The 24644-nt window shown below is 49.5% G+C and overlaps 1 protein-coding gene across 2 annotated transcripts in view; it reads right to left on the bottom strand.

The window, feature by feature from the left end:
- Positions 1 to 24644, bottom strand: part of Urb1 (URB1 ribosome biogenesis factor) — a 68563-nt gene that overhangs the window by 26545 nt on the left and 17374 nt on the right. Inside the window, exons 9-23 of one of the 2 annotated variants that reach the window (XM_013071288.3) lie at positions 23383 to 23507; positions 19163 to 19358; positions 17424 to 17561; positions 14366 to 14539; positions 13522 to 13651; positions 12622 to 12738; positions 11462 to 11574; positions 9652 to 9771; positions 8135 to 8251; positions 7530 to 7668; positions 6668 to 6838; positions 5564 to 5757; positions 3780 to 3998; positions 2894 to 3073; positions 746 to 1607 (exon numbers count right to left, since the gene is read on the bottom strand). In XM_013071288.3, the coding sequence (XP_012926742.1) occupies positions 746 to 1607; positions 2894 to 3073; positions 3780 to 3998; positions 5564 to 5757; positions 6668 to 6838; positions 7530 to 7668; positions 8135 to 8251; positions 9652 to 9771; positions 11462 to 11574; positions 12622 to 12738; positions 13522 to 13651; positions 14366 to 14539; positions 17424 to 17561; positions 19163 to 19358; positions 23383 to 23507 (2995 nt within the window). Of the gene's footprint in view, positions 1 to 745; positions 1608 to 2893; positions 3074 to 3779; positions 3999 to 5563; positions 5761 to 6667; positions 6839 to 7529; positions 7669 to 8134; positions 8252 to 9651; positions 9772 to 11461; positions 11575 to 12621; positions 12739 to 13521; positions 13652 to 14365; positions 14540 to 17423; positions 17562 to 19162; positions 19359 to 23382; positions 23508 to 24644 lie in introns of both variants that reach the window. The other variant, XM_021256154.2, reaches the window with a different exon arrangement.

Here is a 24644-nt window from a genome sequence, read left to right as displayed (position 1 = left end):
CCCGGAGTTCCCTCTCCAGAGCCACAGGACAGTCGGGGGACCTGGAGAGCTGTCAACAACCGCTGGTTGGAGCCTCCTGCCTGAGGGCTGCCTCACTTTTTAAAGCATCTGTTACTACTATTACAAAGTGATGCAACCACAGGCAAAGGGTGAGAAAAAGATCGTCCACACAGCAATCCAGCACTCTGGAGGCTGAGGCAGGAAGATCGCACGTTCAACTTGCACCTTAACAAGTTCAACTTGCAACTTGTCTCAAAAGGAAGAATGACAAAAGAACTGGGGGTGCAGGTCAATGTAAAAGCCCTGGGTTCAATCTCTAGGACCCCAACCCCCAAAAGAATTAAATTTGCCATAATCAGAAAGTCAGTTCTAAAGCCCGGCAGGGAAGGAAGGGAAAGCTGGACCGCACTGCAGTGACGTGATACGCTATGTTCCCCGAAAGTGGGGAAATGTCATGGGACAAGGGCCAGCCGGACTCTGAACGGCTCCTGCAACTTAACAGGATGCAAACCCAGCTCCTGCCCAGCACTGCTCCTGCTTCACTCAGGAGAAACGGGGCCCGGGGGTTAAGAGACAGGCGTGTTGAGAATTTCTCAGCCTTTCTCAGCCTTCTGAGCAGGTCAGGTGCTGCAGAGGAACGGAACTAAACCAAGCCCAGGGTGAGAAGTGGCAGGGTTTCAGAGTGGACATGCAGTTCCCCTCCTCAGCCCCGGCCTCAAGCTCCCAGCGCTTCCCTGCCCCGTACCTCCTGCTGGGCAGGCGAAGCGTCCTTGTGGCCTGCGCTGGAGGTACTCGTGGACCAGGGGCAGGAAGTTGTCCAGGTTCCCCTGCAGGCTGCGCCCCGCACCAGCCTGGCTACACCACAGCTCAAACCGCAGCAGGTGGGTGCAGCTCTGCTGGAGGAGCAGGGTGGCGATGCCCAGAGTAGCCTGAGTCTGCCGGGCCAGGCAGTAGTCGAGCAGGTCAGCTGCGACCACAGGGGCCAGCACGGGGTCTCTCTGCAGGGTGTGGAGGAACACGGTGTCCAGTTCATCCACAGCCAGCATGGGGAGCAGAGCGCCCAGGCCTCGCACGTACTCAGAGGACCAGAGGAGCTCGGGGCTCTGCAGCTGGGCCTGGGGGCTGTTGGCCAGCAGCTGCACCAGGGTTTTCCCCAGGATGCTCAGCTGTCTCTCCTTCCCAGGGCCCTTCATGGATGTGGATGGCTGGGTCAGCAGCTGGGCCTCAGGAAGGGCCAGCAGGGCCAGGGTGACCTCCCGGAGCTGGGCACCTTCCATGTATGGGTGCAGCTCCCTCAGGGCCTCCAGCTGTGGCAGAGTCTTGGGTGGCGATGCGGCTCGGCCTGTGCTCCTGGCACGCAGCTCCATCAGCATGCTCTGCGTGATGGCCTCTGAGTACTTGGCCAGGAAGCCCAGCTGCCCCATGTTCTGGAGGATGGGGGCGCTGGCCACCAGCAGCTGAAGGATGCCTGCACTGAACTGGGCAGCCAGCAGCTTCACGAGGACGGGGCTGAGCGTGTGTGGGGGCAGGGCCTGCTGCTCCAGGGCCAGAAACCAGCCCTCCAGGGTTGGGTGTCTCAGGATGGCCACTAGGACCTCTTCCAGCGTCTGAAAGATGGATGGGGACAGACTTTACGAGGGGAATGGGGCCAGGGAGAGGCTGCAGCTACCAGGAAGCACTTGCTGTGGCCAGTGGGACTGAGCAGGAGACAGGTCTCCTAACCTAGCCCCACGCCAATGCTGCATGTCACACTGCCTGTTGCCTCTCCTGTGCAACTTCGGAAGCTGCACAGGGTCCATCCAGAGTCCCAAGCGTGTGTCTGATGAATCCAGCCAGGACAGAATTGCTGTGTGGCAAACTGCTCTCCTATGCGAAGTGGAGGGAAGGAAGGGAAGGGCCACACAGAAACAGCAGAATGCGACTGACTAGACTGGCCCTCTCTCTACCTGATGCTCCGGCAGCCTCGCCCTCCTTGTAAATCTGGTTGAAGAGCAACAGGGGCGGGGACACAGCTCAGACCATGTGTCTGGGGAAGGCGACAGGGATTAAACCACTGCCGATACCCAGTCCCGAATTAAAGGCAATCCTGTCTCCACTTTCAGAGAAACACTGGGCCTTAAGTGACCCCGAGAAACTAGTTTTGGCTCAACTACCTGAGCAGAAAGTGCTGAGCACCCTTGGCTGATCAGAGAGTGACCTGACTCAGCCATCCTCCAGGGCCTTGGTGGACAGTTCCTAGCCAGGAAGTCCCCCCAGTCCCCAGCGACAGGTGTGAGTCCCCTTACTTCACTTACTCTTAAGGAAAGGGCAGGAGCCCAGAGCCCTCCCAACAGAGTCCTGCCAGTTAGAAACAGACGCACACTGGCAGCACGGCTGTGCCTGTCAAGTGGCTAACAGCGGTCCAAGCAACACACTGGCTGCCAGGAAGTCAACGGGAGACCAGAGGAAGAAAGTCGGCTATTTCAGAAAGACTGGGATGAGGAACATGCTCGCTTTCCGAACCCAGAAGCAGTTACATGGCACACTGTGGCTGCACAAGACTAGCAGAGAAAGGCCTTTTCCCAGGCACACGTGCCGGTGACAGCCTCCACTGCCCATCCCGAGTCAGCACACGCTGAGCTCCTGGACAGGAAACATATGCTGGCTTCCCGAGGCTCCTGGCACATGGTGTGAGGGGGAGCAGCCTGCAGGGCCGGTGACTCTGAAGAACAACTGGAAAGATGAATGCCCAGGCTGAGCCCTGTGTAGCCTGGGAGGGGTGGGGGTTACAGGTGGCTTCTGAGTCACAGTGAAAAAATACATGGGGAAGGTATATTTTTAATCAGAGAAAGCCACTATTCATGATCTTACAGGAAAAGGCTAATAGGCTGTCTAGGGAAGAGGGCAGTGGTACCTGGTCACTGGCCAGCTCCAGCAAGGCAACAGACTCCATGTCTAAAAAGAGGTCAGATTCGCCACGGGCAGCCTCGCACTTCTGCTGATTCTGGGCATCCAGCCGCTCACAGTGGACAATCAGGTGCCTGAGGAGATCCAGGAAGAGATGCAGGAGTGGAGGCCCCTTATTTCTGCCCAGCTGTGAGAACAAGAGCAGCATGGTGTCATGGGCCTCACACCAGGAAGGGCTGACGGCTACCAGAGCAGTGCCTGCCAGGCCCTCAGGTAACCAAAGAGGAGACTGGAGGGGCCAGGCTGAGAGGGGGACTCCTTCACACGCTGTGTTTGTGAACACCAACATCCCAAGTCGCCTCTCAGGGGAGAGGCTTGTCTTCCCAACTTTGATGAAATGCATGGGCTTCTTTTGGCTGAAATGAGGGGAACAGGCCAACTTCAAAACCTGCCCTAAAGATCTGCGAACTACTTCAGGGAAGAGCTCAGCTGTGAGTACCAAATGAAGAAAGTACGGAAGGAGGAAGGGGGAAGGGGGAAGGACGAAGGGGGAAGGGGGAAGGAGGAAGGAGGAAGGAGGCCTGGCAGAGCTGCTGACCTATTCTGCTATAGGAGGGACCCTGCCCTGCCTGTGAATGGCCCGTGACAAACTGAGGCCTCGTGTGGGTCCCCCTCTGTCACTGCTGAGGGACACAATGGTCTGGAGAGAGCAGCAATGCTGCCTCTGCCCATTTGCTCCAGGGAAGAGAGGTGGCTGGCACGGGAACGGCACAAAGCTATGAGGCCAGGCTCCTGAGCCTCAGGCCGTCCTGTGGCTCTGGGCATCAGAAGTCCTGTCCCAGCTCAGAAAAGGCCACGCTGGTGGTGAACGGGGCTGAGGGGACAGTGCTGACCTGGCGGAAGTTCTCCACAGTGCTCCTGAGGTAGAGCAACACCTGCTTGGTAGAGCACAGGGCCTGGTGCAGGGTGAGGTGCTGGATGGCGGCCTGGAGCTGCACTTGAACGTGCTCATCCAAGAGCATGTGGCTCTCATAGGCCGTCTGTAGCAGGGCCGAGAAGCAGGAGGCCAAGGCGGGCACATGGGGTGCGGAGCTGCTGGACGTCTGCAGAGGCTGAGAGAGAGGGCAAGACAGGAGGGCGAAACAAATCACCACGATGGAAATGCTGCACGGGCTGTAACAGACCTGGAGTGACATGCACAGCAGTGGTCAAAATAATCAAGGGAAGACTAAAAAATGCGGGCTGTGTGGGATTTGAGTGATGTAAACTCAGCTCTGATACTGCCCGTCTCACCTATGTCCCTCGAGTGCTTCATGCTGACAGAAGTATGAACAGAGCCTGCCATGTGCCACAGAGACAGGGTTTAACAACAGGAGCCAGGGACAAATAACAGGAAAGGGAAACCACAGCTCGGAGCAGCCTGTGCCATGAGCAGCTGCCTCCCCAGGAGCCTTGTCAGAATGTCTTGTCGGGAGGATGGGAAAACAATGGACAGAATGAAGAGAAATTTCTGGAGCTTTCTGCCTCAAATAGGAGTTGGTTTCTTCTAACATAACTGCAAAATGTCTTCCTTAGTTACCTCATATGGTTTGTATTATTATAACCCCACTCATCTTCCTAGAACTAATAAACTCACGGTTGTCTGTGCCCTGACACCCAGTGGTTCTCAAAGCATGATCCTGGACTCTCAGGTCTTACTCCAGATCTGCTGGTTCAAAGTGGGGTTGAGCCCAGTGGCTGAATTTGAGCAAGACCCCAGGGAATGGCCACAAACCTCGGAGGGTGAGACCCACTGCTGTGACATCCTCAAAGCGGATAGCCACTGACACCTGAAAACCAGTGGGGCGGCACTCAACTCCTAGCAGCTCAACACCAGCCAGTGTCTGGCTGTTCCAGGCCTCAGTGCAGAGCAAGGTGACAACAGCTGTCACAGGCATGGGCTAAGTCCTGATTCTACTACTGAGTGGTGGGGGAAGCACTATGTGTCTCGGTTTCCTCATATGTATAAAGGGTGGGCAGAGTCTTGATCGACTTCTCGAAGTTATGAGGATTAAATGGCTCAAAATACATGAAGTACATTTAGTGTGGGGCCTGGCAGGTCTGATCAATGCCATCCACATGGCTCCTGCTCATAAAGGCCCTGGGCCAGTGGTGGCGAACCTATGGCATGCACGCTGTAGCCAGCTGTTTGTTATCACTGAAAGCTCTAAAAGGTTTGCCATCATAACTAGGCTGTCAGCTTTCTCAAGTAGGGCTGAAATTGAATGAATCCACAAAAATGCTCACCACGCTCACTTCCTGCCCTACAGAGTTTTGAGTACCTGCATTGCAGCCAGAAGCCCACTACAAGAATATAGTTCCCACCAAAGACAACTCTTTCTCCCTGTACCTGCTTAGCTTTAGCAGAAGGGAGCCTACTGGGGGCGAGGGGCCTGGTCTGGGAGCTGAGCACTAAGTCTAGGTATGTGCCAAGGCCCGCAGGTGAGAGCTGTGAGACAAGCACCATAAACACTCAGAATGGAAAAAGAGAAAAGACCCCCAGCTGAAACAGTGCCCAGCCAATTATTACAGACCCAGCAGAAAATCTAACTCTGCCATATCACCAAGTGCTCTGTGTTCCAGTCACGTCAGGTGAGCAAGCTCTGCAGCAGTGGGTGCAGCTGCAGCTGAGGCTCACCCGGGCCTCTCGGGCTTGCTCCGGGATCCAGAGGCTGTAGTAGCTGTTAAACCGGGACAGCTGCTGGCAGCAAGGTGGGCCGGGAGGCTCAAACTTGTCATAAGCCTGGAGCAGAAGACATAGAGCCAAGGGGTCCCTCTGGGTGTGGAGGAGGTCAGTCAGCACCGCCGTCAGATAGGCCACGATGCTTTCCCCTGCTGAGGACAGGATGTGTGGGGGAAGAAGCCCGCTGGAAACCCCTTCTGTGATCCACCAACGCTACCTCCTGTAACATGCATGTGAGACCCAGAGACATTCATGACAACTCCACAAAGGGCTGCATGCACACATGGGAAGGTGGGTCCTACCACACACTAGCCTAGGCTCTGCTTTACTGTATTTCATTTCAGTTTATTATGGTACTGGGGATCCAACCTGAGGGTACTCTACCACTGAACTGAACCCTCAGCCCTTTTTTGAGACAGGTTCTCACCAAAGGTTGCCCAGGCTGGCCTCAAATTTGCAATCCTCCTGTCTCAGCCTCCCAAGTAACAGGGATTATATTAGGCTCCATCTTACGAAGCAGAGAGCACATGGTCAGGTATCAGTAAGACCTAGGCATGTTAAGAGGTGAGACCAAAGTCACTTGGACCTGGGTCTTGCTAAGTGTTTGCAAACTCTTCCCTTCTGCCCCGGTACACGAGCCTCTCTGGCAGGGAGGATAGGCCACCTGCATGGGTTATCCCATGACACGTCCTGCCTGACTGTCCACTCTCTTCCCCTGCCACAGCAGAGCCTGGAAGCCACCTGCTGAGATGGCCAGGGATACAACAGCAGCAGCCTGGAGCCCTGAGCCACCTTCTGGATGACAGCCACCCAGAAGGGCAACCTGGCAAGGACAGGGAGCAGACCTGCACTCATTAAACCAGGTCAAGTGGGAGCAGAAAACCTTTGCTCTCCCGACTGACCACACCAACGTGGTCTGTGCGTGCTCCTGGGGAGTAAGCTGCCTGGAAAACCCCGAAAACGTGAGAGGTTCACCCTTAGCATCAACACGTCAAGAACAAACAGTGAAGAGGCCCCGCTGGCCAGCACAGCCAGAGCAGCCTGACCGTGCACAGGTACCTGCTCCATTTCCTGTCCCAAGGAGCAGCCTGTTCCTGGCTTCCAGGGCTGCAGGGACCACCGCGCTGAATGGGAACGTGAGCAGGATCATGTCTTCGTTCAGCAAGAACCCAATCTCCTCGTCCAGGCCTTCGCTCCCCTCCACCAGGACGTCCACCATGTCGAGCACATCTGAGACAGAGGGGGGTCCAGTCCCGCTAAGGCAAACACCACCAAAGGACCCTGCTGCCAACACCCCCAGAGAAGGAGGAACGAGTATTTGCACAGAAGAGAATAAAACAAATCTAAACTTCTGGGGAGGTAAAATGCTTGATATGATTTGATACTAAATAGGTGAAGATATTGCCTATAAATTCTTTACAATCTTTGACAAAATGCAGAGTATCAGTGGTGGCAAAACCTTGGAACTTTTACCTGGATATGCAGGCAAACAAGCTTAGATCTGACAGGGTGAAAGCACAGACTAGAGCCAGTGTCTACAGCTGCACAGTAGCTGGGTGAGTCCGGGCAAGTCATTTAACCTCTCCGTGCCTTGGCTGCCCTATCTCTATATAAAAGGAGGACAATAATACCTTCTTCCCTTAGAGCTATTTCTGAGATTTACAGGCAGTAACATTTGTAAAAAACTTACAAAGCACCTGGCACAGAGGAAACGCTACCAAGTTAAAACAACCCGGTGAGTATATTCTATGCACATTTCTCATAACATAAACAAACATTCCAGAACAGGCTGACCTTCGACACAAAGAAATATGGTGCCTGCATTTTGCCTGAGGCATCGGTGCCATTCCTGTTCTGTCTCTAACTTGCCAAGTGGCTCGATCTTCAGAACCCAAGCAGAGCAGAAAGGAGTGGAGCCTACCGTCGATGTGGGAGATGGGAATGCTGGCATCATCCGTGTCTTGCCTGGTCACAGTGGCCTGCAGCGTGCTGGCTTCTTGGACAAAGTCAGATGCTTTGTCTGTGTATGTGTAGGGATTCGCCACCAGCGTCAATAAAACCTGGGCAATCAAGAGCCAAGTGGAAAACATTTACATGGTTACAAGTGAAATAAAATGGGAGGGGCAAAAAGGTCACTGGTCACCATCAAGGGAAGTACCAAATTGTTAGCTGTCCTTAATAAAAACAGTAATTTTGTTGCGAAGATTTTTTTCTTTTTTAACTTTTTGTTGCACAATTTAAAAAAGTATTTCCTCTTAGTAGACTGCTTTTAACACAGCTTTTGGTGTATTCCCACTCCATCATGCAAAAACAAGTTGCCAAAAGAAAATTAAAAAGCATGCAGCAACACATTCCTGTGGTCCCAATTCTAATGCTAAGTGGATTCTGGAATCGCAGCAGGATTAGGAAGCCAGGGCAAAAAAGCCCTTCTGGCACTGCTGCATCAAAAACGCCTCAATGACGCCCAGGGCACCTGCATGTAATCACCCCAGGTTGTGCTCCTGTATGTGGGAAACCTGTGCTTACACGTTCCAGGAACCGAATCACCGTCTCTCTGCTGTCCTCCGAGGTGTTATCCAGGTGCTCCAGCCAGAGTTCCAGCTCCTTCCAGGTGTATTCAAACACCCCTGTGTCCCGAAGAATCTGTCAGTGAGCAGATCCAGGGCACAGGTCACAACAGAACCCGTGAAAGGAACCTTCCCTTCTGTGGAAGCTGCAGTGGCTTCACGCTGCACCAGGGCATGGAGACCCGGGAGCAGGAAGGGCAAACGTGCCACCCAAAGCTTTAACCACAACACAACGCCTTGTCTAGCTGCCGCTTATTCCTGTTCCTTATTTCCTAAATTTAAAGTCAAGAAAAAGATTCAGCCGCTACTCAGGGGGCTGGCTTTCTACATGGATTTTCACAAACAACCCAGCTATATCTGCATGGCTTGCTCCCTCACGGCCACTCAACCTTCAGGCTGTGGGAAATTCTCCAAGGTCAGAGCCAGTCACACCGTGTCATTTCAATGTGGCACCTGGAGACTCGGCTGGGCAAGCAGCACACCATTTCCACCAGAACAGAACGCAGCTAAGGCAGGATCTGCTCCGTGGGGCTGAATATCTGAGTGACACCCCCTACCAGCCTGATGACAGAGACTTGTGGTGTCAGCAGCCTCGTGGCACAGAGCCCTGCAAGTGTGCCAAAGAAGCACCTGGCTGTGTCAGTTCCACCTATCTGCGGTTGGCTATCACCGAGCGTGGCTGGCACTGGACCCCGCCTGCACTGCCTGTAAGCACAGGCAAGCTGGTGGCAAAGGCTCACACATCCATGCTCCTTAGGAGACTCAGGTGAGAAGGCAAGAGCACCAGCCCTTCCCAGAGGCGGAAGGTCATATCTTGGCACCCTACAAACAGTGAATGGGATTTCGGTAGCACCCCCACCCCCCAAAATGTTTACTGTACAGCAGGAATGAGGAATGGATTCCCGACAGCATGGCCTGATGCAGCTCTGGAAAAGTGAGTAATGTGTCAAGGAAGAAGTGAACAAAGTCCTCATTCTCCCCACTGATTCTGGCCATGCCTGTGCTGTGGGGATAGATAAGGTAAAAAAGGCTGGAAGCCCCAGAGTCTGGGAACGAGGAAAGAGGCAAAGCTATCTGACAGATCTAAGGGGACGGGATGCGGCCCTCGGTGTGCTGGACACGAGCTGCTTCTGTTACATCTGATCTCTGCCTCCCTGATGTTATCATCTCCATTCACCATGGGAAAACTAAGTTCTGAGAGATCAGTCATCTGCCCGGCCACTCAGGAAAGAGGAGAACAAGGATTCAAATCCAAGAATCAGAGATGAAAGCTGATGTTTTTAACTACTCCATGGTGCAATCTCTCAGGAATCAAACTAAATTTCAGATACACTAAAAATTACCATAAAACCTTCTAACTAAAATTTACAATAGTCCTGATATATCCTGAATTCAACAACCATTTACTGAGCACCTACTAGAAGGAAAACCCACGTAAATGCTTTGCAGAATCCGACACTGGTAGAAAACACTCACCTTTATGATGAGAAGTTTGGTGGATGACTTCAGGTATAAATGGCTGCTGGTCACAAACATTTTCATCAGTAAATAGAACACGGATCGCTCACCTCTAACAATGTCTGCATCTGGGCCTTCCTAGAGTTTGAACATTATGACATATTGTTGATAGGTAATTATTTATGAATATATACAAAACCTCAGCACATAATTATGTACTATAAAAAATAACAAGAGCCAAGCTGGGGATTTAGCTCAGTGGTGCCACTGCCTGCCTCGCAAGCGCAAGGACCCAAGTTCGATCCCCGGTACCAAAAAAATACATACATACATACATACATAAATAACAAGGGCCACAACTTGCTAAGCAGACAGGTAACTACATGCCTGACACACTGCCAGGGCCTCAGCGCATCTCGTTTTAATGACACTCACCAAGATGACTGCGCTCTCACACATAGGAACTGCAGAAGCAAGGCCAAAGCCCAAACATCACTGTGGTTATAGGACAGCGAGTCCCAGCAGTAAGCACAGGCAGCCCTCTGCGTGTGCCAGCACAGTCGTAGGGTCCGGATAAACACCTACGCTAGCTTGTATTTTGAAAACGGAGGCAAGAGCAGGTAACTGCTGCTTCCTGCAAACCAAGCCCAGGGAGCTCTGGTGCAGACGCCGCATGTCTGGCAGGTAGACAGGAAGGACCCAGGCTGCGTGATCCCACCCAAGGCCGCACTGGCTGCATCGTAACAGGATGTTGGGGCGAATGTCACTGACTACTTGTACATACTTTGCCTTGGAAAAGAGCACAGAGCTCCAGATCCCAGGCCCACACTCTGCCAGGTCTGTGTGATTCACTGCAGTCCTTGGTGACGAGGATGAGGCAAATATGGCAAAGCGCTGGGGCCACTTAGCCAGCAGACCACACCAGCAGACACATCTGGCAAGCATTACATGGGCACTGGCTAGGAGTTAATGTCTTAATACCAGTTGTTATACATTAAGAGGCCTCGGTTCAGCTCCCAACTTAATCATTAGGAGCCACCGGCTCAATTCAGCAAGAGTGGAAAACCAGTCAATGATGCCCCCACTTGCCTCTCTGTGGTGGTATCCTGGACCCCCATGCATGGCTTGGGCCTTGCAGAAGTGTCCTACGCATTCTGTACCCAGTGCCCTGTCTTTACAGGGTGGGAATGGAGTGGCCACACAAGCCCTCATGTCTGGCCTGGCAGGCAGAGCTACCCTCAGGAAGAGCTACCCTCAACTCTGATGCAACCTTAGAAAGAGGATTCGGGGGAACATACACAGACCCCATGGCACGCTTAGACCTTTCTAGAAGTATTACATGTGAAAATGGCAACATGCCCGTCCATGTTCTTGGCTCCATATAAAAATCGAATATAAGATCTAATCCATTAAAAAATATACTCAGCAATCAAGACACACACCCAGCCAAGGCACAGCCTGGCTGATCATTTCCCCTCATGGCACGAGACTGCCACAGCATTGGGCTGTAATGACACAGGCAAAGATCTGCTGCATCCTGAGCTTCCTTCTGGGTCAACATTCTCTCTAGAGTCCTAGAGGATGCTGCTGAAGACACACACACTGCTAGCAATGTCTGCTGACCTTCTACCAAACACACCAAGCCTCTGCTGGCTTGGTGTTTATTTCCACCTGTCATAAGCTCTTCCAGGATGGGGACAAAGGAGAATGAATATATTTTATTTCCACAAACATCTTAAAATGACAAGAAAAGTAAGAGTCAAGATAAAAAGCCAACGGGCCCAGCAGGTTAGCTAGCGGCAGAACACTGGAGCTCTCTGCTTCCTACCTGTGCCTTCAACCACAAGAACTTGTTGGCGGGCAGCTCCAGCGCCACCTTCAGCATGTGGTGCTGCAGGATGGGAGGGGCCTCCTGGCCAAGGCCCTGCTCGGAGATGATGCCTGCGGACACGAGGGAGGCAAACAGACTGTCACCTGGGTGTGTGTGCCCAGCACCTGCTGCCTGGCCAAAGGACCAGAGACGGAAACCCGCACCTACGAAGAGAAGAGGGTGCAGGTCTGTCCTGTGTCCCAGCTCCTCACCCAGGCTGTGCAGACCCTTCGCTGCCCAAAGCAGCCTCCCCAACACTTGCCCATGCTGACCTCATCCCACCACAGGCACCACCACCCCACGCGTACCCAGTGTGGCCCCTCAGAAGTGTGCTCTCTTGCGTGGGGCCTGGGCCTTGCTGCCCACATGCAGGTGTTCTGTGGACAAGAGATTCTGGTCACTGAAACTAAAACTGGGTCCTTATCTTCTAAGCCGGTGTCTGGGTTTCTTTTTTGTAGAAAATAAATCCTAAATGGCCACACTCTAGTAAACTGCATATCCCCATGGCAAAGACAACCTTGCACCTTCAAATGATTAAAAAACCTAATTACAGCTCTTGAAAATGATTATTTGTCACTTATGTAAATCCCAAGAATGGTATTTTTGTAAGTCTTCTTCCGTGGGCCCAATTATAGTCGATTTTATGAGACAAACCTGACACCAAGGATCCAAGACCAGGCAAGCATGATGTTACTTTTATGAGATGTGGTTGGAGTCTGACTCACTGGGGTAAAATACGAGCCTAGGTCCAAAGTTCCTCTGCATGAACGGGGTGGGACGTCCCTTCCACGGGACCCTTTCCTGCCTCAATCTCTGCACCCGTCCCCTTAGAGGACAGCTTCAGAGTAACGGGATCCAGTTTGTGGACTGTCCACGCAGGTCACTCAGGCTGGCTGGTCCTCTTCCCCACTCTCATGGCTGATACTCAGTGCTCACCTAACCTCACTTACAGAAACCCAGTTACTAAAAAAACACGGATCCTAATAAAATTAATCAGGCTGCAGGATCACAAACACCCTAGCCAAGTAAGGCCCAGCCTTGCTGATCCCCAGTGCCCGAGCTCTCGTCTGGTTTATTGGTGCCTCCGGCAGCAGCTTGTCTGGCCCCTCGAGACCCACCTTTCAGGAGTTTGCTGAAGTCAAAGTTGTACTGCATGACCACGTGGGGGACCACCTTTTGGTAGAGGCATATGACCTGCAGCAGGACAGCTTTCAGAAGAACGGTTTCTGCATCGTCTGTAACAAAGAAAATAGCTTGAATTAGGAAAAGATTTGGTTTTTGATCTTGGTCAGGGAAGCAGCTGAGACACACACGATGCCATGCTGCAGTCAACTGCATGGTGAATAGGGAAGTTGCAGCCAGTGACCAGAGGTGAAGTGCCAATGTGGTGCTGTCCAGGGCCTGGGCTTCAGCCTCACTTGGCTGCGATGGTTGTGGACAGACTAAGGCTACTCTGTTCTGTGCTTCCAAGTCCTCAGCTGAGCAAGGGCACTTCTTCACAGGGCTGCCGTAAGGCTTAAAGAGGATCTAGACTCAGGCTACAAAGCCCACTGCCTTACGACAAGGTCTGAGTCAACACTTTTTCCTTTTTTTCTTTCTTTTTTTTTTTTTTGGTACCAGGGATCAAACTCGGGACCTTGTGCTTGCGAGGCAGATGCTGGAACCACTGAGCTAAATCCCCGGCCCAACACTTTTTAATATGAAGGGGACCATGTAGCCCGGCTCTACCACAGAGCAAGAAAGAGCCTTCCACCCTGCCACCTACTCAAGGGCCAGTCAGACAGCACCCAGTATTCAAGTCTTCAGAGACACCACACTTGCATAAAGCCTGGACACATTTCTAGTGGACACTGAAACTCAATCTATAATTCTGCTTCTTCCCCCTAAGCAAAGAAGGATGTGGCACACAGCCGAGGGGCCTTGGAACACGAATGACTGCAGGATCCTCTAGCTAGGAGCCGCCGCACGCTGTCTGTCAGCTCCATCCCCGGAAACAGCTGAGGCCCCAGAGCCCTCACCACACTGGTGAGCTGTGCAGGTGGCCGGAATCGGGTCTCCGCTCTTCTTCCCTTTCTTGTCATCTTGTTTTGCCTCTTGCTTTGTAAGTGACTGCCAGACCCACACGACAGTGTTCAGATCTGGCAAAACCTAAATGGGGAAAAAGCAGCAGAAAAACCAGTTGTGTTAAACAATAGAGAAATGAATGAATTGAACATAGTAAGAGGAAGCAAAACCCAGAGGGGAGAGGAGCCAAGATGTGCGAGTGTGGCCAAGTGTGAATGTGAGTGTGAATTATGTGAGCACTGAGTGTGCAGGAAAGGAGACAAGAGGGTGGGGTGAGAACAGGCCCACATCCCTTGTAAGCTCTGTGCTGCGGTACAATCTCCAGAACAGTGGACGCTAAGGATTTGGTGAGAAACAAGTCTGGTAATAAAACAACCCCCAAAGACTCCTTCACCTGAGCTGAAGGAACACTTCCTTAGGGCCAGCCTGAGGGACCTGGTCCCCCATGACCTGGGCAGAATCAGCCCCCAAAGGGAGCAGGAGGGGCTTCCGAGTCACCCAGGCCCTTTATCGCACGTTCCAGAGGGCGAGGGGAGGGCATGACACTGGCCCTCAATGAGACAGAGGTCCCCCCAGAAACAGAACCCCGCTATTGTCCCCAGGGGACAGCAGGTGCATCGTCTGAATTCTTACCTTGCTCAAGGACTTTGGGACCCTGAGCGTGACATACAGGTTGCAGTTTTATCGCTGATCCTCAGCACTGTGCAGTACATTTGGGTCCCACCACTACCCTCCCAGGACAGCCCTCTCCTCAGTGGGGAGGTGGACAGGGAGAGCCCAAAGCCAGACTGTGCCCACCTTGCTCAGCGCTTCTCTGAAGAGCTGCATGAATTCTTCCATCATCAGTGCTGTGTACACACCCGATTCTTGCCACACCTCTTTATTCTGGCAGTGGTCAACAGTTTTTAACGCTCTCTTCAAAATGAAGGAAATGAGGGACAGAGCCGTGTGTCTCACCGATGTGCTGTCCAACTGGGAAGAGAAGCAGTTACATCCACAAGTGTGTCCAGATGGACAGAGTGGACAGAGCTCTCCAGCTCTGGGCTGCACTGGCTCTTGTGCCCCTCCACTCACACTGGACTCCACACTGTGACAAGAGGTGACCCAGGGGACCTTGCCACCCTGACGCCCTCCGTGTCTGACCTCAGCACTTGCCAGAAAAGCAGTCACTAAAGATGGAGGCTGACAGCGGTTTCCTTTTCAGTAAGCCTCCTCTGACAACCAACCAGTCCGCTAACGTGGACCACTTGGATTAACAGCAGCAAGGCCTCACCAGAACCCACCCCCAAACACATGCATGCCACCATTAAGATCATGCAGTGTCAGGTGGAGAGAGGGCAAGAAAACACATCAGGTTCTTTGGTATGAGAAGCTCCCTCCAAGTCAGTAACAACCGCTGTAGTTTGGATGTGGTCTATCTCCCTAGGGTTCACGTGACAAAAGCACAGTCCCCCATGTGGCAGTGCTACAAGGGGGTGCAACCCCTAAGAGGTGCGGCCTAGTGGAAGGTGCTTGGATCACGGACGGACATGCCACCTTCAAGAGGGATTAATGTAGTTCTCATGGGACCCTGTTAGTTCTTAAGAGAGGGGGTGGCTATAAAAGGAAGACGCCTGGCCCTTCCCTGGCCTCTGGCTTCCTATGTCACTACGTGGGCTCCCTCGTGCACATGGCTATGTTCTTTTCTGCCCATCTGCCATGTTGTTGCACAGCCAGGGCAGCCCTCACCAGAGGATGAACAGATGAGGCTACCCAACCTTGGACTTTCATTTTCTAAAACTGTTAGCCAAATAAAACTCTTTTCTTCATACACAACCAGCTTCAGGCCTTTTGTCACAATAACAGAAAATGAACTAGCGTAAGAGGCAACTCACATCACAGGCCTGGCACATACACACTTCCCCACTTCTGTTCAGGTGACTGTTAGGATGGTCTTCAAAGAACTCTCTGACTACAGACTGAGCAAGTTCAAGACCCTGTGCTAGCAACAAAGAGATAAGCACTCAGGGCACGGCCAAGGGCAGTTTGTTCCTGGACTACCAGTAGTGCCAGAAGTGCCTACTGCAGGGAAGAAATGCAGAGTCCTAGGCCCTGGCCCAACTCTAGCGGAACGTGCATCTTCACATGATCTCCAGGCAAGCCCACAAGCGTTAAACCCTGGGGCGCCCTGGCTGAGGTACTGGGATTTACAGTGAGGGAGAAACACACAGGCCTCTGACTGGCTTTTAGTTTCATAACCATGACAGCCCAGTGCCCAGCATTCCAACCAGCTGCAGTTTTATTTTACGTGGGTGCTGTGCACCTAAGTAGAACACGAAATGCTGTAAGTCCACGATGGCTCCAACACATAATCCCTTCAAGGCAGGCCCCCAACAAGAGTTGGGGCAACACCCAGCAGGCTGGGAGCACAGGAACTCCATGACTTGCTGCTAAACCCTTCTAACAGCTCATTTCTAAAATAACTAGCTCTTTTTCTAATTTAAAACACGTGCTGTTGGTTAGAAGTTCTTCAGACAACACCGTAAGGAACAAAAGGAAAAAACCTCCAACTGCAGCCTCGAGAACTTCTCACACTACTGGGTCCCATGCATATGAAACAGTCTCAGCTCTCCAGGCTATGGCTCGATGGCCCTGGGCCTGCACAGGACAGCAGCCACCAGAAGGGGAGGGAGCCAGGCCTGGTCTCATCCCCTGAGCCACTCTGTCGAGAGGATGGAAAATCCTCCAGGGGTATGCGGAGAGACAACACTGAGAGAGGTCAGCCTTTCATGTCCAGACTGCCAGGAGTAAGTGCAGGGAGTGCTATGCAGCCTTCAAAGGAAATGCACCTGACAAGCTCCCTTCCATTCCATTTTCTGCAGACCTCTTGGGAAATAGGAATGTCTCCCGCAAAACAGATGGGTAAGTTAGCTGAGTCCTAATTTTCCCTGTGATGATTTGGCAAACCGAACAAAAGACCTTTCTGCAGAGTCCCACACAGGCCTCCTGCTTTCTCCTCCTCACTCATCGCCCAGGCTCAGCACAAACCCTGGACATGTATCAAAGAATTCCACTGCAGTCTCGAGAGCCAACACTACTTTAGTGACTGCGCCCATCACCAGGGGCCGACTCATGCCCATGCAACACAGCACGCTGTCCCTGCTCTTGAATGCCTCATCTCCCCAGGGAAGTGTTAGGCCACTGGGCTTAGAGGGGCCAATAGCCCACAGCCATTCACCAAAGCCCACAACAGCATGGTGACACAAGGCTTGGCTTCTGATAGAGCTCGGGGACCTTGTTAATCACTAATGATATGAAATTTAAGTCTCAATTTTTCCATAAACATATTCTCCAGAAATGCCTGAAGACAGATAGTTCTCAAAGTAAATATTCCCCAGAAATCTTAACACTACTCACTTGAACAAATATTTGCTGGGGATGTACCTAACGGTAGACCATTTGCCTAGCATGTGCCATGCCCCATATTCAATCCCCAGAACAACTAAAAAAGAAAAAGAATGATTTGTTGATAAATTTCAATCTACCCTGTCCAGAAATTCTGAACTAATGAGACTTCAGTACAAGAATTCCCTTCCTCTGACTCCAACATTCTTCTATCCCACCCAAGCAGAAGTAGGGAGGTACGGAAGGATGGAGACATCCTTGCCCCATGCTGGAGTGGGACAAGATGTGAGCCCACTCATCCCTGGAGGGAACGGGCTCCTGTTCACAGTCCTTGCTCCAAGTGAGGGCACCTGTCACTTGCATGGAAGCCTCAGAGGCTCCCTGACAAAACAATCCAACACAGCCAGGCTGGGATTTTCAGCCAGAGGGTTCAGCAGGAAAAGTTCCGGAAGCGGGTCGACTATGACCTTACATTTAATGCTTGGGTGAACATGATCTTATTGCACACCGGGGGCACCATGGTCACCATCACCATCGCCAGGAGCCGCGGCAAGGGGATAAACTCTCTGGTCTGAAATGCCCGGGAAATCTCTGGCTGGGCCTCATAGATCTAGGAAAAGGAGAAAAGAAATTTAGTTGGTGCCGGAAATAGGCATGCAATAGTGAAGCCATTCCAATCAAACAATTCTGCAGTGATAAAGGCCAGATTCACTGCAGGAACAAGAGCAGACCTGTTAAAGATAAGTCAGGTCACCAGACTGCCACCATCAGAGTAGTGACCTCCAAACCACAGCTTGGCCTGTGGTCTGGGGAGCCCCTTATGACCCCCAATGGCAGACAAATCACTGCTAGAACTGTGCTGGAAGTGATAAGGGTATCACTAACCAATGACCACTGTACTTGACAAACCCTACCATCTTTTTAAACTATGACAACCCTTTGAAGTGGGGACACCTGATGTTTAAAAAGAGTCTGTGGATGGCAAAATAGGACCTCAGGGAGGTTAAGTGACTTCCTTTGGGCTGGGCATTGAGTGGCCAAGGAAGGGCCAAAGCTGAGTTGCAAACACCACACCCTTGCCCCTCGCCAGGCTGGGGAGGACAGCACCAGAAACTGCTCCCTGGAGGGTGCTGGTCACAGGGCTGTGCTCCCCAAGCAAGGGGGAGGGCATCTTTCTTCTTTCTCACATGGAGATACAGCTGGGGCTCGCACTCACCAACACTCAAGGGGAATTCCAAGAATCCGTGACTAAAAGCTAGTTTCACAGATAACTCCAGGTCCAGACTGAGGCACAAGGAAACAATCCCAGGCATTTCACATGTACATGAGGCAGGCAGAGAAAAGCTCAATTGAGCCAAGAATTTATAATAACTATAGGCTGAGCATCCCTAATCAAAAAATCCGCAATCTAAAGCTTTTTGAGTACCAAAAAGACATGATGTCTCAAAAAAGTTTCATAAAATGAAGCATTTTGGATTTCAGATTGTGCATTTCTGGATTAGAAATGCTCACTCATTAAAATCTATGCAAATATTCCAAAACGCAAAAGCCTATGAAATCTGAAACACCTCTTTCTGGCCCCAAGCATTTGGAGTAAGGATTTCAACCTGTACCTCCACTGGCAGATGAGGGAGATGTTGACATCTACGGCTGAAAAGAAATTAACACACATCTACTCAAGCAAAAGACCCAACATACCACAGCTTACAGCAAGTTGTTCTAAGGACTTGATACCAATCTTTTTTTTTGGTACTGGGGATTGAACTCAGGTCCTTGTGCTTGCAAGGCAGGCAGTGGAACCACTGAGCTAAATCCCCAGCTCTAGTCTATGCATATAGTTGGGGTTTTTTCGTTTGTTTGCTTGTTTTGGTACCAGGGATCGAACTTGGGTCCTTGTGCTTGCACAGCAGGTGGCGAAACCACTGAGCTAAATCCCCGGCCCTTTGATATCAATCTTTAAAAGCCATCCTACAATTCAAACATTTCAATCAGCCCAACATATTCAAAAGGAATAAACCTCAAAATCCAGCACAGTGAATATACTTAGAGGACAAGGTCACCCAAGCGCCGTCATCTAAAATACCCCCTTTATCCCCGGAGGAAGGTCTTCACATTGTACAGCTCAGCAGAGCAGAATGCCCGGGTCTTCCTCAACTCCCCACACTCCAGCCCTACCCCAGCAAATGGATTTTGAAATGTTATGTTTTGTACCTTAGTCAGCAGTTTGATATTATTTAACCAAGTAGACTTCACTCTTGGGAGAAAGGAAAGCGTCACTTCCTTGAAGTACTTGCTCAGCAGGTCTGGGCACACTTTCAGGATGTTCACCACCAGCTCAGCCACCAGCTCATCGTTGGCCGCAGTTTTCAAACCCAGCAAGAAGTGCAAGAGCGTCAGATTGCCTCCTCTGTTAGGGACAGAGACGAGAGAGAGGGGTCAGCAGGGAAAATTCAAGCTGGTGGAGGCTCAGAGTTTCTCTCAGGGACAAAGTGGTAAAATGGCTGTGGGTAGATTTCCTCCAGGACACAAAGTGGGTGCTTCCATGGCTGTGGGATCCTGAGCTCTACCAGAGGGCTTTGATTTCCATCCCCTACTTCCCAGTGGCTGAAAAGGTCTCCACTCTGTCCCATGTACCTCTCCGGTTTCCTTCTTCCCTCCCAAATTCAACCTGCCTTCTAAAGCAGAAAAAAGCCATCCTCTCTAACCTCCACAGCTGCCCACTGTCTGCCTAGAGGTCCAGGTCACTGCAAAGACAGGGAAAAATTACCGGGAGGAATCTCTCCTCCATTTCTTTCTTTTTTATTCAATTCAATGTACACTTATTGAATACTATGTTCTTAAAATAATGGTATCCTATGTCTCTGGTTTTTAAAATTTATTTTTAACTGGTAGATAAAACTACAAAAATTGTATCTATTAATGGGGTACCATTTAATGTTTCAATACATATTTACCCTGCATAATGTTTAAATGAAGTTAAACAAACTTATCTCCTCAAACATTTATCATTTCTTCATGGTAGAAGCTTTCAAAATCCTTAGTTTGGGATTTCACTGACTTCTCTCCTCTAACCACATACAGAAAAAGCATTATGTAAGCATGCAATGTGCATACAACTTTAAAAAATATAGAACACTTCCTCTGAAAGAATGAAGTTTTTTACATGAAGTGAGTGCTCATGAATTGCCATGTGGTCCTGGTGCCATCAAATTAGTTCTAACACTCCACGAGACTTGGCACAAGGTTTTGCACACATCTTCTGCCTTCTGTTTCTAGCTTATTTCAGGTTCCCACACCTTGGCATAGCAACTGCAGAAGAGAATACAGGGAAGACCCACTGTGGGAAAATACCCAGAATTTGTCCCAAAGGAGGCAAATCATCTTCCTGAGTATGAGACGATAAAAGAAAGAGGCAGGAAAATCTGATCATGCTAAAGATAGGATAAAGGGAACAACCCAGGATCTACAGACCCAGAACCACAGGATCTAGGTTTTATCTGCCCTAAAGCCTTTAAGAAAAGATGCCTTTTCAGATAGGCCTGGTGCTGGAACATCTAGCAGAACCTGAGAATCTGCCTCTGTGGCAGTCTTGGTAATGGTTTCTAGGTATCCTGTGTCCAGCTCGGTATCCTGTGTCCCCGACAAACTGAGTGAAACTATGATAGCTGTACATACGAGAATTTTTTAAAGGCTGAATTAGAAAGCATACAATTTTAATCAAAACACTATCCTTTTAAAAAAGATATAAAATTCTTAATATGAAAATTCCATAAACAAAAAATACATAGTTTGTAGTATCAAATGACAGAACATTAAATCTACTATCAGTGTCCAAAATACTACACATACTTTTTTTTTCCTTTGGTACTGGAGACTGAACCCAGGGCCTTCTCACCGAACTGGATCCCTAGACCTTTCCTATTTTTTTATTTTGAGACAAGGTCTCGCTAAGTTGCTAAATTGTCCAGGCTGGGCTGGAACTTTCGATCCTCCCCCTTCAGGTTCCCAGAGCACTGGGCTCACAGGTAGGCACCATTAGGCCCACCTTATACACACACATAATGTTAATCAATGATGCAATAAAATGGATCGCACTAATATTGGTGCACTGTGTAATACAGGCCAGAGGCTGCCCCTGGCCGTTATCTTGTTCTACTTGAGACAGGCACCAATTTTACAGGTGAGTTTAACTGAGGCAGAGAGGATGTATAACCTGCTTAGGTCTCAGAGCTAAGTTATGAGTGGAGTCCAGCTGTGTGATTTTGAGAACCTGTTCTCCTATCCTGCACACCAGGGGATGCTGGACTGTGGCTTGCCACTTAGCACTGTAAGTGAGTTCTCTTGGAACACAGTCACACCCATTTGTCTGTGCCTGTGGCCACTTCCATGCTACGAAGGCATAGCTGGGAGGTCACAAGACATGGATGACCAACCTGCCTAAAACAGTATCTGGTCCTTTATAGGGAAAATGTGCCTCGCTCTGTCCTCTAACACCTTATTTCAAGAAATACCTCCTCAGTGCCAGGCACTACCCTAGGCCCTGAGGAAGACAAAAAGGATCAGACTCTCTTCTTACCACTTCACACCAAATCAGATCATGCAAAGAAATAATTATGCAAGGTGGTGAGAGGTCACAGTCAGAAGCCTGGACCAGAAAAAAGGACACTGAGTGCATGGGGCACCTTAGAAGGGCTGCCTCAAGTGCTAACATCTGTTCAGGGACTTGAATGAAATGCAGCGGGCCACATGACTGCTGGGAAACCATGCATTTCAATTTTCTCAAAGCTTCCCGTTACTATCTACAAACACAACTCCTTTCCTCTTCCTTTAAGCACAAACATTCGTTTTTTTGCTAGTTATTTCAACTACTCACGAAAACCACAGCTTATTCCAAACAGACCCACACTCTCGAGTTGATTCAATATGCTCATTAAGTGATCATCCATTTCACAGACCTCATTAAGAGAGAAAAGAGTCCTTTCAAAAAGGGGGAAATGTATGTGTGTTAAGCATGGTATTCTACTGCAAAAGTCCGATGTAACATATTATCAGGAAAATGAGCTCAACCTTACTGAAGAACGAAAAGCTATACTAAGTGTGAATCAGAATAATCTCACAATCAAAATAAATTTAAAATTACATGTAAACCAGGTGTGGTAGTATATGCCTATAATCCCAGTACTGTGGCAGGCTGAGGCAGGAGGATCATAAATTTAAGCCTAACCTGGGCAATTTAGTGAGACTCTATCCCAAAATAAAAATAAAAAAATAAGGGCTAGGAAAAACCACCACCAACAGAAAAATCAGAGGCAGAATTCCCACCACATTATCCCATTTTGAAGGAATCAGGCATTTTTTGAATGCCTGAAGCTAGAACTAAATCAAACTATCTAAATCCTCGTAATGAAACACTATGCTGTCAAGGGAGGGAAAGGAAGTTATTCACAATGACCAGAAAATATAGCCAATATTTTTATTCTCAAATGAGAAAAAAAAACCCACAGGTTATTTTGGTGATTAAAGATAATAGATAGGGGCTGGGGTTTTAGCTCAATGGTTCCACCTCCTGCCTCGCAAGCGCAAGGTCCCGAGTTCGATCCCTGGTACCCAAAAACAAAAAAACAAAAAACAACAACAAAAAATACAGATATATATTTAATGACTACAAAGAGAACATCTAAGAGAATACAATCAAAATCATTAGATTTGGACTTTTATGTTTTCTTACTGATGAAATCTTTTGATAGTTATGAACTACAAAACAAAATATAAAAAACACATTTTTTTTTTTTTGGTTTTATTTTTTGAGACAAGGTCCCACTATGTATTCCAGGCTGGCCTTGAACTCATGGTTATACACCAGCCTCAGTCTCCCAAGTGCTGGGATTACAGGTGTGCACCACCACATCTGGCAAAAAACACATTTTAAAGCTCGTTGGTGGCCTGTCATTAAGAGTGAGTTGCTAACTATCAATAGGTTTGGAACAGTATTTCCTGGGTTCAAATGTAAACTCTGCCTTGACCTCTCAATCGGCTTCCTCCTCTGCAAAACTGGGATGACAAGGGTACTCACTTAGGGACCACTTCGGGTCCATGTCAGGGCCTCCCCTCCCTGGGAAGGTGACATAAGGGACTCATCTCAGGTCTGACTGACACCAGCATCTTTCAGCAGACATGGGTGATGCCTCCCTAGGGGAGACATCCCATTGTCTGTGTATCTAAATACACTGCTACCCAAGGCCTCTGCCCCTAAGGGGTTGGAACAGACATTCGGGGTCTCCAACTGCTCACTCCTAAAATGAGTTAGATAATGAACACAGTTCCCATTCTAACCTACAGTTCTATTATTTAGCTGGTTTCCACTAGGCAGTCAGTACATGATGACTTCTGAGAACACACATGCTGGGGTTCGCAAAAGAGCTGTAGTTTACCTGCCAAAGGTACCCAAAGATGTGTCATAAAAATTAATCCCATGCTTGCGCGAACAGCAAATATCCGTCAGGAAGTTATGAACAAGCTCCCTCACTGTGGCTTTCCCTGCTTCTTCAGTGGACATCTATGAGGGTTGGAAAATAATTCAATGAATCCCAAGTTCATAAACATGAGTAATAGCTGCCGAATAAAAACAGGACAGTGACACACCACCTAATGACAGCTCAGAAAATACTTAAAATCAAACACTTAGAATTATTCCAAAACCAAACAAGACAATCCAAAACAGACACAACCATCAAGATGAAAGAATACTCTTAAGAGAGGCAAGTTTAAACTCTTATTTTTAAAAGCTTCAAAATGACTTAATTTGTCTTGGACTTTTGAATGAAATTACACGTTTGGGAGTGTTTTTATTATACCCATAGGGCTTCCTGTAAAGGAGTGCACAAAAATATGTTTGAAACGAGAGGACCAGGGCAAGACACCGAGATAAAAGGGAGGAAAGCAGTAGGCTCTGGAGAAGTAAGTTTTCAGAAGTTAACAGCAAGACTGAGCCTTTGCTATGTTGGCCAAGTCCATGCTGAAAACACTCCGAGGAAAATAATAGAAAATCAAAAGGCACACTGGGCTTGGGTCAATATGAGAGCAACTGCTTTGATTTAGCAGGAGTTAACTATCAAAAAATAAATCACCATGTCAGCGGGGGAGAAAATGAAAGACCCCCTAGACAGGATTCTAAAGTAAACAGAACAAGCTTTGAATCTCCAAAGCCTGGATGTGAAAAGAAAGGAAGACAGAGAAGGAAGAGGCTAAGCAAGAGGAGGAAGAGAGCCTGCCAAGAGCCCGATGACCCGAAGACAAACAGAAGACCTCACTCAGCTAATGGGAGTGATAGTTTCTTCCCTGACAATGACAACAGTGTGCTATCATAAGTCCCACATGAGAACAAAAATCTTAGGGTGAAAATACAAACCTTAAGCTGGGCATGATGGCACATGCCTGCAAGCCCAGCTACCTGTGAGGCTGAGACAGGATTACAAGTTTGAGACCAGCATGGGCAATTTAATAAGACCCTGTCTTAAAAAATACAAAGGGCTGGGGATGTAGCTCCATGGCAGAACAGTTGTCTGACAAGCACAAGGCCCTGAGATCAATCCCCAGCACTGCAAATAACAATACTATAATTTTTAAAAATCATATTGCATTTAGCAGAGAATTAATATAACTATAAGCCAAAAGAAACAACGAAATGATGGGA

This window comes from Heterocephalus glaber, unplaced genomic scaffold (assembly GCF_053883595.1).
Source record: "Heterocephalus glaber isolate CG9 unplaced genomic scaffold, H.glaber_assembly_v1.0 deba00000122, whole genome shotgun sequence".
NCBI lineage: Eukaryota > Metazoa > Chordata > Mammalia > Rodentia > Bathyergidae > Heterocephalus > Heterocephalus glaber.
This window is presented reverse-complemented; position numbering and strand designations above follow the sequence as displayed.